The following is a 15,354-nucleotide window of genomic DNA, read 5'->3' as shown; positions in this document are numbered from 1 at the left end:
CATACTAGGAAGTTTACATACACGATGTCAAGCAGTTGAGAATCAGATTGCCTGGATTTATATCCTGATCTGTCACTTACCTATTCAGTAAATACTCAAGACATGCTTGCTGTTATTGTTGTTTTTAATGCTTGCAGAAACTTGATGTGGTGGTTGTTTACACAGCTATTAAAAACATAGGCAAGGGGCTTCCCTGGTGGTGCAGTGGTTGAGAGTCCGCCTGCCGATGCAGGGGACACGGGTTCGTGCCCCGGTCCAGGAAGATCCCACGTGCCGCGGAGTGGCTGGGCCCGTGAGCCATGGCCGCTGAGCCTGCGCGTCTGGAGCCTGTGCTCCGCGATGGGAGAGACCACAACAGTGAGAGGCCCGCGTACCGCAAAAAAAAAAAACAAAAAACATAGGCAAGGATGAGGGATAACACATTAAGCATTGACTCATAGTACATGTTAAATTGTAGTTCTTAGAAGTGTTTCAATATTCGTAACTAAACAATGTGTTTTGAGGCTGTTTTGAACCATGTTTTCTTCCTAGAATTAAGCTATGTGATTTACTCCACTAAACTGTGATCAGGTATATATTTGGGATTGTGGGAAACAGGAAAAGCATTAATGTAACTGCGTGCCTCTGACTTCAGTCCAGGTTGTATGAGATCCCTGTTCTGTGTGCCACTTCCTTAATCAAGCACATAAGGGACTTCCGGCTTGTTAGCAGCATTTCTAATTGCATCATTCTTATTGCACAGATTTAGAGAACTGGATTAAGGTGGACACATATATACCACTAAGTCATGATCTTCATTTTCCAAGTGCTTTTAATGAATAATTTTAGCAAGAGAACTTGTTCTGAAATCTAAATAAGTTAATCATGTTAAGATTTCAATTCCCAAAAGCTTACCTATAGAAATGAAGTTTATGCTTGAGAAATCTTTGAATATTTTTAAAGTAGATCTGCTAAACTAATAAATTCCCTTATAATAATAGTGTAGTGGCCTCTATTTATCAATGCTTATTATGTACCAAGTGCTGTGCTAAGTACTTTACATATATTATCTAGTTTAATTTTTACAACAACCCTATGAGGTACTAACTACCTTACTATCTTATAAATTTCCTTGGCACAAATGAGGAAACTGAGGCTTAGGTTCACATAGCAAAGTCACATAGCTGGTGAGTATACCAGCCAGGATTTGAACCCAGAGACGTCTGATGCTAGCACTGTGCTTTAGTTTCTCGTATCAATAAATTTTATTTGGTGGGGGGGCGGTGAGGGAGAGCATTTTAATATAATTGTGATCATACAGTGTATATAAAATTATGAACATTAATTTACTTATGTCTATTTCTTAATACTAATGCATGCCTAGAATAGAAATTTTGAAATTGAACTTTACTTTTGTTCTTTGCTTACTTTAGATGGTTCTCCCGCTGTATCCTTCAGAGAACAATGGCTGATGTTGCAGATTGCTTGAAAGTTTTCATGACTGGTACTAAAAATGTAACAATGGGGGTGGGCTCCAAGCACTGTTCTTTCAGACCCAAAATTCATAAGCCTCTAGCAGACCAGACAGGTGGAAACAGACTTCTCAAGCCTGCCTGAGTTGACTGGCACCCAGTAGGAGACCCTGAAGTTGTGGCTGGACTCAAGCTAACAGACAAGCTCTGTAGAATATACATTTGTGTCTGTGTGTGATAAACTAAAAGCCAGGAGGAAAAAAAGTTTGTAGCTGCTGTTGTCTCTTGCAAGCAGTTTGAAGGTCAAAATAAACCTACCCTGGAGGAGCAAGGATTATGAAGCAGCATTAGGTCTAGAAATAGGAGAGAAGCTTTTGGGACTGGGATGGGGATGCTGACAAATCAAGTGTGGCATGGCAGGAGAAGATAGGAAAAACAGCAGATGGGGAGGGTGCCCTCCTTACAATGGGATGCAGTAAAAAGAGGGGGTCTGGGGTTCCCATGCCCTTTCCAACTCTGGTCTGAATCTGGCTTGGTCATTCCCTAGCAATGTGACCTGTGCAAATCGTCCCAACTATAAACTTTGGGGGGTCATAAATACTTGTTTCCAAAAAAGGTGAATTTGGTGACATATTTTGGTAGTGGACTTACATATATGGTCATCTTCTATCAAACTAAAATGAATTTCCTGGACAATAAACTCTCCTAAAACAATGGTGCCATATATGCATGAAAAGAAATATTTTATCATATTACTTTCCCCCCACTTCAAAACCTTAGTAGCAGTTATGAAAAGTTTCTGTTGGGTAGGAGTTACTGTCTGGTTTCTGCTCTTTAGGCAATTTCTTAGAGCGAGTGGAAATTTTTCAGAGTTCATATTGTCAGCGAGACTGATGGGTGAGTCCATGTGAAGAGATGCTTTCAGAGGAACAGCCAAGTCTTTTCCTTATGTTTTCATATTTATGCTCATTAGAGAAGAAATTTACATAAAATTATCCAGTCTGTCCTTATTGAGAGGATTTATAGATTTAAAGAAACTAAATTAGTATTAATTTGGGTTTGGGAAATTTGTATGTCTATTGCATGAATTAAATTTTAATTTATTGCTTAAATATTAAAATTTTACTAAAGAGATATGCTAAGTTTGAGAATATATTATGCCATAGAAACCATAATGATTCCTTAAATAGCAGAGTTGCAGGAATGTTCTGGAAAGGTAACCATTTTTATATTATTGCAAATACAACCCAAATTAGGTATTACCCTATCTTATCATGGTCTGAACTAGCAAGCTATTTAAATGTTGAAATCTATGGGAATGTTATTCTTTGTTGGCATCAGGCAAATCATTCTTTTCTTACTAACACCAAATCCTGCAGGGGCACTGAACAGATGGTACAAGCATAACCATGGTTTGCCAGCACGGATAATTGTGTACCGTGACGGTGTAGGGGATGGTCAGCTAAAAACACTCATTGAATATGAAGTTCCACAGCTACTGAGCAGTGTGACAGAAGCAAGTTCAAATACCAGGTATCAAATTAGTATCCTTTCCCCACTTCCAGTTCTAGCACATTCATCACAACTATTAAAATTACTATATGCCAGCATCTCTTTTTTTTTTCCCATGCAGTTAAGTTTCACTCCGTTTCTGCATTATGCGAGTACAACCAACCCTAGATTGGAAGGTAGTTGGGATGGTATTATGTAAATAGTCTGGGTGGTATGAGCTTTTGGGGACCCTGGGTCGGGGCAGCAGAAGAAGGCAGGAATCCTCCAGAGCACCTGGCACTGAGATTCAGCAGGAAGCCTGCAGGACTGCTGGCAGGTGAAGATGCTTCATACCTATTAACATGCTAGGGAAAAAAACAAGCTGTGGTTGCAAATTTGAGGCCTAAATCAACACACAGGGCAAAAGCCTCCGACATGCAGGCACTGATGTGCAGCTCAGGTCTGCAGAAGGTGCTGAGAGTGGTATGTGTGCTGTGAAAGCTGGGCTGCATATGAAAATCAGACCATGCTAAACACCAAGTACCTTGCTCTGCTGTCACATTTCTAGATTCAATGTCTTGGTATATTTTCCTCCATGACTGTGTCAAGTGTTAAGTGCAAGAAAAATGTTAGAACTAGAAAATGGAGGAAATCTTAAGTTGGCTTCTTAAAATCCTCAGAAAGCATCTTATTCTGTTGTGCATAGAGCTTGGTCTGTAGGGTTACAATGTCATCACCACTGTCAACCAAAGTGTCGCAGCCACGAGCCCCAAAGGAGCTGAGCCTTGACCTCATTAGTGACCATCAGAAAGGAGGGAGAGAATCATAGTTTGGAGGCAGAACCACCTTTAGCTGTATCCAAACTGTCAGAGCCAAAATATCTCATTCCCTGCTGTTAGTTAGATTTTATTAAGAATCACCTCCATGCAATTTGGGGATCACAGGAGTAAATTTAGCAGCTGACGGTGCTAAGGAGTTAGTTCTCCTGCACTATAACATCAACTTTTAAAAAGTTTCAAGATTGAAAACATTAATAATGTATTTTTAAAATAATTAAAACACTTAGGGCTTCCTTGGTGGCACAGTGGTTGAGAGTCCTCCTGCCGATGCAGGGGACATGGGTTCGTGCCCCGGTCCGGGAGGATCCCACATGCTGCGGAGCAGCTGGTCCCGTGAGCCATGGCCGCTGAGCCTGCGTGTCCGGAGCCTGTGCTCCACAACGGGAGAGGCCACGACAGTGAGAGGCCCGCATACCGGAAAAAAAAAAAAATTAAAACACTTAAAGTGAAATTTCAGTGACCCTTGCATCCTAGAGGTTTCTTCCATGATGGGTGAATATTTGGATTTGGATTTTACCAAATACTGACTTAACACTTGGTCATTTAGTATTTAGCCCATATGTGTATGTGGACTGTCCATCGATCCTCCCAGGTGCGTGTTTTGCAGGATTCAGAAGCGTTGATTTGAAGAATAAGAGGAACTTCTGGTTCTTCCTTTGCTATTCAGAAATTGAGAAGAGTAAAGGTGAAAATAGATGATTACTAATAGGAAGAAAATCTTGTCTCCATGGATAATTCTGAAAACTCTTTCTTTAGAAGTGCTGATTGTGGTTTATTGTCCTGTGAACTATTCTTCCCTGTCCCCCTTCAGTGATATAAATTGGTCAAAGGACTGAGCATACCATGCTTTTGCAACAAATGAAGACAATCCTTGATTTCAAAAATTGTTTGTGTCTCTGGGGGAGGGGAGATTGGGGTAATTTTTCTTTTCTTTGTTTTGCAATGTTCCGCTGATCAATTAATTTATTTCATTTTAAAATTACCAAAAAAAAATATAAATAAATAGAAAGTTGCATGGCTTGGTTTAGTTCTCTCCATATTATTTATTTATTTATTTATTTACTTACTTATTAATTAATTATTTTGCCTCTCTTGTTCCAAGCCCCAAACTGTCAGTGATCGTGGTCAGGAAGAAGTGCACGCCACGATTCTTGACGGAAACAGGCCGAACTCTGCAGAACCCACCACTTGGTACCATCGTGGATTCAGGAGCAACGCGGCCTGAATGGCAAGTCTGTTAGAAAACCCGTTTGTAACAAAGCTTTGACTGTGTGTGGTCAGGTTTGGTCCTGTTCTGCGAGCCTTCTTTCTCACAGTCCTTCTTTTCCCCTCAGGTACGACTTCTACTTGATCAGCCGGGTCGCCTGTCGGGGAACCATTAATCCCACCTACTATAATGTCATTTTTGATGACAACGGTCTGAAGCCCGACCACATGCAGAGACTCACATTCAAACTGTGCCACCTCTACTACAACTGGCCAGTGAGTGACACCTGTTTATTTAGGTACAGAGTGGTACTCAAGGTGCCTACCAGGGAATTGTCACCCGATTCACCTTTGTGTCCCAACCTCTGGCAGAATGCATGATTTTCCACAAAGGAGGGGTGAATGAATAAATGAATGACTTCTTAAGTCCACAGTGGATGAAACCCACTCTATCATAGGCATAAAATAGCAGTAACTCTATTATGCATTAGCATTGATAATTTTTCTAGAAGACTTTATTATATACATTTTCTTATGCCAGCCTGGGAGGAAATCAGGGTATTGTTATTTCCAAGTTACAGATGAGGCAATTGAAGACAAGTCAGATGTTGTGTCTGGTGGGAAAGTAACAGGCTTGGCTCTGTGTATTCCTATACGTTAGGCCCAGAGCTGCTCACCAAGTCCAAAGTCAAGATTTGCTCTGAGCCCCTTGGAACATCAAGTCGTAGGAAACTTAGATCAGCCCTAAGCATGTGGCTCACAGGTCCCAGCACTGGGAAGCCAGACTGGCCCTCTCTGCTCTCCCATCTTGCTCAGTGAATTTAAGTTCCCAGGAGAAAGGGTGCCCTTTGTTGACTGGGTTTGGTTCCAATTGACTTACATTCTATCGTGTATAAAACTAGTGGATGAAAAAACTCAGGAAAAAAGTATCACTTTGAAGAGGAAGTTATCCTCTTAATCATTACCAATACTTTTTCCTCCTTAGGGCCTCATCAGTGTTCCAGCCCCATGTCAGTATGCACACAAGCTGACCTTTCTGGTGGCACAAAGCACTCATAAAGAACCAAGTTTGGAATTAGCCAGTTCTCTCTTCTACCTGTGATGACATGAACCACGGGCATCCCTAGCGGAGGTTTCTGAGGAGTGGTTGGTGTACTTTGTACAAATCTGCCATGAGCTCGAGGCTGTGACTGGGGGAAGGAGATTCAGTTTAGTTTTAACTTACGGAAAAAAAAACCCCAAACAACTGAATCTGAAATTGTTCAAAAGAAATGTATGTTGTTTTATTTTAAAGAGTTACGTGCTTGGAGTGAATGCTCATTGTGGTGTATGGAATTAAAATGTACCATCACCTGAAAGTAATACCACAAAGCTAAATAGCTTCTAAGAAAATAAGTGTTTGCATGATGTTTTGATGGTAGGTAAACGGGGTCTACTTTCTACACTAAAATTTACAGAAGTTTTCTTAAATTATGCTACAGAGTGTTTTGTTGAGTGGTTTAAATAGTTGTTAGAAAATAAAGAACATTCAGAGCATCACATGTGTGTTTATTGCTATCCAAATTTCAGTTGGCATTTCATGTGAATTTCATTATTTAAGGGTTTTCAGCAAAGACTCTTACCCAGTAGACCACTTCACCATCACTCTTTGAGTTATATTTCTAAAAACGAATATTTCACTTATTCTCTTTTTTTGAAAATTGAAGTATAATTTACAATGTTGTGTTAGTTTCAAGTGTACAGCAAAGTGATTCAGTGATATATATATATATATATATATATGTATATATATATATTCTTTTTCAGATTTCACTTGTTCTCTTAGGGAGTTTTATTTCACTTAGTAGCAACTGCTCTCATTGATGACCTTGCTTCCTACTGCACAGAAAAGACAGATGCATGAGGAGAGAACTTGCACAGGCTACCATCCCATCTACCCAGCTAAGGGCATCTCTGTGCATAGACCCTGCCCCTCGCCTCATTATCATAAATAAACTGTGTCTGCACTCCTGTGGAAAGCCCTCCGCTGGTATACTAAATCCCGTTCCCTCTGCTCTATCAAGAGCACTGCTTCAGCAATCCTTCCCTCTCCCTTCTGCATCATCAATTTCCCTCTCACACTGGATTATTCCCATCAGCATTGTAAATATACTCTTAATTCTTCCATATTAAAACAGAAACATTTGCCCTCCAGCTCCCACCCCATTTCTTTGCTCCTCTTTACAGAAAAATGTACCCAATTCCATACTCCACTCAGAATTCCACCACAATCACGAGAGCAAAATTGCTTTTGTCAAGGTGGCCAGTGACCTCCGTTTTATTAAATCCGATGATCAATCCTCAGTCCTCATCTTCCCTGACCTGTCACAGCATTTGACCCAGTTGGTCATTTCCTCCATCTTGAGACACTCCACGTGGCCTCTAGGATAACACTCTCCTGGTTTCTCTCCTGTTGCACCCATCACTCATTCTTAGTTTCCTTTGCTGGTTTCTCCTCATCTTCTATCCCTTTCACATGAGACTGCCCCAGGGATGAGAATATTTCGATGCAGGAAAGTTCAGAGTTCCAGATTCTTCTCCCAGGGGAGAGAGTGTGTGAAAGGATGCGGTGAAGTGGGGAGCAGAGAGCAGAAGGTTCTCTCTGAGGGATGAGGGGAAGCAGACACCAGTGCAGAGATCATTTAAGAGAGCACAGTCTTTTCCTATTTGAGAGTTTTGTCCAGGCCGGGCAAAAAGGCACCCACCATGGGTCCACTCCAGTAATAGTAACAATAACCTTTTGTGGGGTATAAGGGTGGAGGGGGGGTTAATACATTGCAGGCACAGTGACAAGCACTTTACATACACATTTACTCTTCACAACAACTATATGAATTAGGCATTATAATGACCATTTTACAGGTGGTAAAACTGAGCCATGTGGCTAACCAAAGTTTATAAAATTAATAATTGTGGAGCTAGAACTTGTCCTCAGGTGTGTTTGACTCCAAAGCCTGAGAGGTGAACCACAAGACTCTACTGCCTTAATAAAAGATAAAAAAAAAAATTTCTCCCAGAGTTCTTAGATGAGGGAGTGCCTTATATGCTTTAAAGTTGGCCTTGAATATCAAGGCTTAGAGGCAAGGCACTGTATAAATCCAGAGTGGTTGTGTTTTTGTGTTGATGTGTTTTTGTGGTTTTCTTCCTTCCAAGTACAAGGATGATGTAAAGCGCCACCAGCTAACAGCCGGCTTGTATAAACCTACATGCAGCACGTTGATGAGACAAGCCACAGGCCTATAGAGTTCTTCATTCTTTTACCTATTAAGTACTGTCCAAGGTAGTGGCTCTTTACCATTTTAACCCATCAGGGGGCACACAAGGACTGTCGTATAGGCCGAGCCCTCTGCCTTTGCCTGGTCCATGTGGTACAACAGATTGTGGAAGAATAGCCAACCCCAAGTGAGCTGCCAGAGGGCAGCATAGATTAGGAAACTCTTCATCTGAGCTCTGGTTCCAACTCTTCAAGCTTTGGGATGTGATTGGGGTGTGATAACTTCTCCTCTATGAGACTGTTACCCAATTTGCAATATGAGAAGGGGTTGGAGTAGACCAGCAGCGCTCAACCTTGGAAGCATTAGAACTTCTTATATTTAAAAGCTTTGTAAAAAAACGTTGGCACCTGGGCCCACCTCCAGAAATAATGATTTTATTGGTCTGAGGTAAAGTCTGATCATCAGGTGATGCTGATGGTTAGCCAGGGTTGAGGACTACTGGTCTAGGGCAGCACTGGGTTTGAATCCCAGAACCACCACTTACCAGCTGTATGACCTTGGGCAAGTGACTTAACGTCTCTGAGCCTCAATGTATCTACCTGTAAAGACACCTAACAATGTTCACATTGTAGAAATGTCCTGTCTACGGTATCTGGGTTTAAACAAGAGTGCCATGTTATTATACTTCATGAGACATGAAGTGACATAATTTAGTCAGCAAATACAGGTCCATATAATGTGCCAGGCACTATGCTAGGTTCTGAATTCTTCTACAATCTCACTTAAAGGAAAGCTTAATGTTTTCTCTAGATATAAGCAGTCTACCAGTTGCTGTTTTAGGGAGTGGGTTTTCTGGTTTTGCTTTTATTTGGGGGTTGGAAAGCAGGCTCTGGAAGAGAGCATACTTTAAATACATTTCCATGGCAGCCATGAAGGGCACTAATCACACCTCTTGCACCTGGCTGACAGCCTCCAGATGCTATGCTCAGGGTCCACTGCAGTAGTGATGTTGAGATCAGGCTCACCCCAGGCTGCTCCTTGCCACTGACTGGGCCCAGCAGAGGTGCTAGATTTGGGCCATTTCTGCCCAACATGGGACTCCACTATTGGGCAGTCCTCTTTGACTTGACCAAGGCTTTCTCAGAACTGCCCTGTAGTCTGGGGCTCTTCCTACCAACCCACTTCCCTTCCCCCTCTCCTTTCCTGGATGTCAGACTGGCATCTTGGTCTGTGTGCTCTCCCTACTTAACTACCCCCTCTCACTTTCATCCTTCACAGGCTTTTCTCTCAATAAATCTCTGAAAATTCTAATTCTGCCTTGGTGTCTGTTTCTTGAGGGGCTCAAACTGACACAGCTTCCTTAATCACTAAGTCATTTTTAAGTTTTTAATAAAAATGAGCTGATTCTTAGTCTTAGGAATCCCCATTGACCACAACCTGAAATTTAAAAGAAAACTATTTATCTTGAGATATCACATTTTTAAAATATTGGATTTCAAGTTAGCAACTTCCCATAGGACAGTTTACTCTTAAATCTTCCTAACACACTTCAACATCTCAGACATGAAATGCCTGCTTTTGAGAAGTGCTGTCAAATGCCTGAGTTTTGTTGCTCAGGTTAATTTGTACTTTTCACTTTCAACTTGACCCATTACCCCCTGGCCAATATAATCCAACAGTCCTGATGGGAAAGATGAGGAAAGGACTTGTTTTGAAGGGGGAGAGGGTGAGGATGACTGAAGAATTTAAGATGGAATCCAGTTCCTTCCAATTTATTGAGGAAGTTTTTAAAAATCCTTAATTAATTTTAAATTTATAAAAATAATAGACTTTCATTATGGAATATTTGGAAGGTATAAAAACATATAATGAGGTGGGAAAAAAGTCACCAATACACCTACTACCCAGAAATACATACTGTCAGCATTCTGATAAATACTTTTCGTCTAGTCCTTTAGCTATACCCTACATATAGTTTTATATACTTGATTTTTCACATATGATTATAACATGTTTTTTGTTAAAAGTTTGGTAAGCATAAGTTTTAATGATTGAATAATATTTTATTGTACAGATGTAACAATTTCCCCTCTCTTTTTAAAAATTTATTTTCTTGAAATATAGTTGATTTATAATGTGTTAATTTCTGCTGTACAGCAAAGTGATTTATATATATACATATATATATATAAATACATATTCTTTTTCAGGATATTGAATATAGTTCCCTGTGCTGTACACTAGAACCTTGTTGTTTATCCATTCTACACATAATAGTTTCCATCTGCTAACCCCAAACTCCCAACCCATCCTTCCTCCATTCCACTGCATATTTCGCTCTTTATTGTAGCTCTAGGTTGTTTCGAATTTTTCCTTGCTGTAAAAAGATGGCATAATTTTTCTTCACAGTATTTTGGGTTGGTTCCCTGAGTTAGATTCATAAAAATGAAATTAATAATTCAAAAAGTTAGAATACTTTTTAGGTGCTTGGTAGTTATTGCAAATTATTTTCCCAAAATGTCATGTCTTAGGCTCTCACAGCTAAAAAGTTTTGTATATTCTCATAAGAAGCAAAATACTTTGTTAATATGGTAGATGTCAGATAGTTTGTTTTCATTTATATATATATTTGATTACTGGTAAAGGAAAACAATTTGAAAATGTGTATTAGCCATTTATATATATGTATATATTTGAATTTTATTTTATTTATTTTTTTCTACAGCAGGTTCTTATTAGTCATCCATTTTATGCACATCAGTATATACATGTCAATCCCAATCTCCCAATTCATCACATCACCACCACCACCCCCCTGTGGCTTTCCTCCCTTTTTGTCCATACGTTTGTTCTCCACATCTGTGTCTCAATTTCTGCCCTGCAAACCGATTCATCTGTACAATTTTCTAGGCTCCACATATATGTGTTAATATATGATATTTGTTTTTTTCTTTCTGACTTACTTCACTCTGTATGAGTGTCTCTAGATGCATCCATGTCTCTACAAATGACCCAATTTTGTTTCTTTTTGTGGCTGAGTAATATTCCATTGTATATATGTACCACTTCTTCTTTATCCATTCGTCTGTCGAAGGGCATTTAGGTTGTTTCCATGACCTGACTATTATAAATGGTGCTGCAGTGAACATTGGGGTGCATGTGTCTTTTTGAACTATGGTTTTCTCTAGGTATATGCCCAGTAGTGGGATTGTGGGTCATATGGTAATTCTATTTTTCATTTTTTAAGGAAATTCTGTACTGTTCTCCATAGTGGCTGTATCAGTTTACACTCCCACCAACAGTGCAAGAGGGTTCCCTTTTCTCCACACCTGCTCCAGCATTTGCTGTTTGTAGATTTTCTGATGATGGCCATTCTGACTGGTGTGAGGTGATACCTCATTGTAGTTTTGATTTGCATTTATCTAATCATTAGTGATGTTGAGCAGCTTTTAATGTGCTTCTTGGCCATCTGTATGTCTTCCTTGCCTTGGAGAAATGTCTATTTAGGTCTTCTGCCATTTTTGGATTGGGTTGTTTGTTTTCTTAATATTGAGCTGCATGAGCTGTTTATATATTATGGAGATTAATCCTTTGTCCGTTGATTCGTTTGCAAATATTTTCTCCCATTCTGAAGGTTGTCTTTTCATTTTGTTTATGGTTTCCTTTGCTGTGCAAAAGCTTTGAAGTTTCATTAGGTCCCATTTGTTTATTTTTGTTTTTATTTCCATTACTCTAGGAGGTGGATCAAAAAAGATCTTGCCGTGATTTATGTCAAAGAATGTTCTTCCTCTGTTTTCCTCTAAGAGTTTTTTTGTGTGTGTGTGGTATGTGGGCCTCTCACTGCTGTGGCCTCTCCCGTTGCGGAGCACAGGCTCCGGACGCGCAGACTCAGCGGCCATGGCTCACAGGCCTAGCCGCTCCACGGCATGTGGGATCTTCCCGGACCAGGGCACGAACCCGTGTCCGCTGCATCGGCAGGAGGACTCTCAACCACTGCGCCACCAGGCAAGCCCCCTCTAAGAGTTTTATAGTGTCCAGTCTTACATTTAGGTCTCTCATCCATTTTATTTTTGTGTATGGTGATAGGGAGTGTTCTAATTTCATTCTTTTACATGTAGCTGTCCAGTTTCCCCAGCACCACTTATTGAAGAGACTGTCTTCTCTCCATTGTATATCCTTGCCTCCTTTGTCATAGATTAGTTGACCATAGGTGTGTGGGTTTCTCTCTGGGCTTTATATCTTGTTCCATTGATCTGTGTTTCTGTTTTTGTGCCAGTACCATATTGTCTTGACTACTGTAGCTTTGCACTATAGTCTGAAGTCAGGGAGTCTGATTCCTCCAGCTCCGTTTTTTTCCCTCAAGACTGCTTTGGCTATTCGGAATCTTTTGTGTCTCCATACAGATTTTAAGATTTTTTTGTTCTAGTTCTGTAAAAAATGCCATTGGTAATTTGGTAGGGATTGCATTGGATCTGTAGATTGCTTTGGGTAGTATAGTCATTTTCACAATACTGATTCTTCCAATCCAAGAACATGGTATATCTCTCCATCTGTTGGTATCATCTTTAATTTCTTTCATCAGTGTCTTATAGTTTTCTGCATACAGGTCTTTTGTCTCCCTAGGTAAGTTTATTCTTAGGTATTTTATTCTTTTTGTTGCAATGGTAAATGGGAGTGTTTCCTTAATTTCTCTTTCAGATTTTTCGTCATTAGTATACAGGAATGCAAGAGATTTCTGTGCATTAATTTTGTATCCCGCAACTTTACCAAATTCATTGATAGATCTAGTACTTTTCTGGTGGCATATTTAAGATTCTCTATGTATGGTATCATGTCATCTGCAAACAGTGACAGTTTTACTCCTCTTTTCCAATTTGTATTCTTTTTATTTCTTTTTCTTCTCTGATTGCTGTGGCTAGGGCTTCCAAAACTATCTTGAGTAATAGTGGTGAGTGGACATCCTTGTCTTGTTCCTGATCTTTGAGGAAATGCTTTCATTTTTTCACCGTTGTGAATGATGTGTGCTGTGGGTTTGTTGTATATGGCCTTTATTATGTTGAGGTAGGTTCCTTGTATGCCAACTTTCTGGAGAGTTTTTATCATAAATGGTTGTTGAATTTTGTCAAAAGCTTTTTCTGCATCTATAAAGATGATCATATGGTTTTTCTTCTTCAATTTGTTAATATGGTGTATCACATTGATTGATTTGTGTATATTGAAGAATCCTTGCCTCCCTGGGATTAATCCCACTGGATCGTGGTGTATGATCCTTTTAATGTGTTGTTGGATTCTGTTTGCTAGTATTTTGTTGAGGATTTTTGCATCTATATTTATCAGTGATATTCATCTGTAACTTGCTTTTCTTGTAGTATCTTTGTCTGGTTTTGGTATCAGGGTGATGGTGGCCTCATAGAATGAGTTTGGGAGTGTTCCTTCCTCCTTAAATTTTTGGAAGAGTTTGAGAAGGATGGATGTTGGCTCTTCTCTAAATGTTTGATAGAATTCACCTGTGAAGCCACCTGGTCCTGGACTTTTGTTTGCTGGAAGATTTTTATCACAGTTTCAATTTCATTACTTGTGATTGGTCTGTTCATATTATCTGTTTCTTCCCGGTTCAGTCTTGGAAGTTTCTACCTTTCTAAGAATTTGTCCATTTCTTCCAGGTTTTCCATTTTATTGGCATAGAGTTGCTTGAAGTAGTCTCTTAGGATGCTTTGTTTTTCTGCAGTGTCTATTGCAACTTCTCCTTTTCCATTTCTAATTTTACTGATTTGAGTCCTCTCCCTCTTTTTCTTGATGAGTCTGGCTAATGGTTTGTCAATTTTGTTTATCTTCTCAAAGAACCAGCTTTCAGTTTTATTGATCTTTGCTATTGTTTTCTTTCTTTCTATTTCATTTATTTCTGCTCTGATCTTTATGATTTCTTTCCTTCTGCTAACTTTGGGTTTTGTTTGTTCTTCTTTCTCTAGTTCCTTTAGGTTTAAGGTTAGATTGTTTATTTGAGATTTTTCTTGTTTCTCGAGTTTGGCTTGTATAGGTATAAACTTCCCTCTTAGAACTGCTTTTGCTGCATCCATAGGTTTTGGATCGTTGTGTTTTCTTTTTTTTTTTTTTTGCAGTGGGCCTCTCGCTGTTGTGGCCTCTCCCGTTGTGGAGCACAGGCTCAGCAGCCATGGCTCACGGGCCCAGCTGCTCCTCGGCATGTGGGATCCTCCCGGGCCGGGGCACAAACCCATGTCCCCTGTATCAGCAGGTGGACTCTTAACCACTGTGCCACCAGGGAAGCCCTGGATCATCGTGTTTTCATTGTCATTTGTCTCTAGGTATTTTTTGATTTCCTGTTTGAGTTCTTCAGTGATCTCTTGGTTATTTAGTAACATATTGTTTAGCTTCCATGTGTTTGTGTTTTTTACGTTTTGTTCCCTGTAATTGATTTCTAATCTCATAGTGTTGTGGTCAGAAAAGATGCTTGATATGATTTCAATTTTCTTAAATTTACTGAGGCTTGATTTGTGACCCAAGATGTGATCTATCCTGGAGGATATTCCATGAACACGTGAGAAGAAAGTGTAAGCTGCTGTTTTTGGATAGAATGTCCTATAAATATCAGTTAAATCTATCTGGTCTATTGTGTCATTTAAAGCTTCTGTTTCCTTATTTATTTTCATTTTGGATGATCTGTCCATTGGTGTAAGTGAGGTGTTAAAGTCCCCCACTATTATTGTGTTACTGTCGATTTCCTCTTTTCTAGCTGTTAGCATTTGCCTTATGTATTGAGGTGCTTCTATGTTGGGTGCATATATATTTATAATTGTTATATCTTCTTCTTGGACTTATCCCTTGATCATTATGTAGTGTCCTTTCTTGTCTCTTGTAACATTCTTTATTTTAAAATCTATATTATCTGATATGAGTATTGCTACTTCAGCTTTATTTGATTTCCATTTGCATGGAATATCTTTTTGAATCCCCTCACTTTCAGTCTGTATGTGTCCCTAGGTCTGAAGTGGGTCTTTTGTAGACAGCATATACATGGGTCTTGTTTTTGTATCCATTCAGCAAACCTGTGTCTTTTGGTTGGAGCATTCAATCCATTCACATTTAAGGTAGTTA

At 39.6% G+C, this 15,354-nt stretch overlaps 1 protein-coding gene across 2 annotated transcripts in view; it reads left to right on the top strand.

Moving 5' to 3' along the window:
• The window catches only part of PIWIL4 (piwi like RNA-mediated gene silencing 4), a gene marked incomplete at both ends in the record, with an annotated part of 40,451 nt that extends 34,362 nt beyond the window's left edge, over nucleotides 1–6,089 (top strand). For both annotated transcript variants that reach the window (XM_079708516.1, XM_079708515.1), the window contains 5 exons: nucleotides 1,413–1,483; nucleotides 2,831–2,984; nucleotides 4,884–5,009; nucleotides 5,116–5,263; nucleotides 5,973–6,089. In XM_079708516.1, the coding sequence (XP_079564642.1) occupies nucleotides 1,413–1,483; nucleotides 2,831–2,984; nucleotides 4,884–5,009; nucleotides 5,116–5,263; nucleotides 5,973–6,089 (616 nt within the window). The remainder of the gene's footprint in view (nucleotides 1–1,412; nucleotides 1,484–2,830; nucleotides 2,985–4,883; nucleotides 5,010–5,115; nucleotides 5,264–5,972) is intronic.
• Between the last annotated feature and the right edge of the window lie 9,265 nt (nucleotides 6,090–15,354).

Source organism: Hyperoodon ampullatus, assembly GCF_949752795.1.
Source record: "Hyperoodon ampullatus genome assembly, chromosome: 7".
NCBI classification, from domain to species: Eukaryota; Metazoa; Chordata; class Mammalia; order Artiodactyla; family Ziphiidae; genus Hyperoodon; species Hyperoodon ampullatus.
The sequence above is the reverse complement of the archived record's forward strand: the minus strand, read 5'-3'. Positions and strand labels throughout refer to the sequence as shown.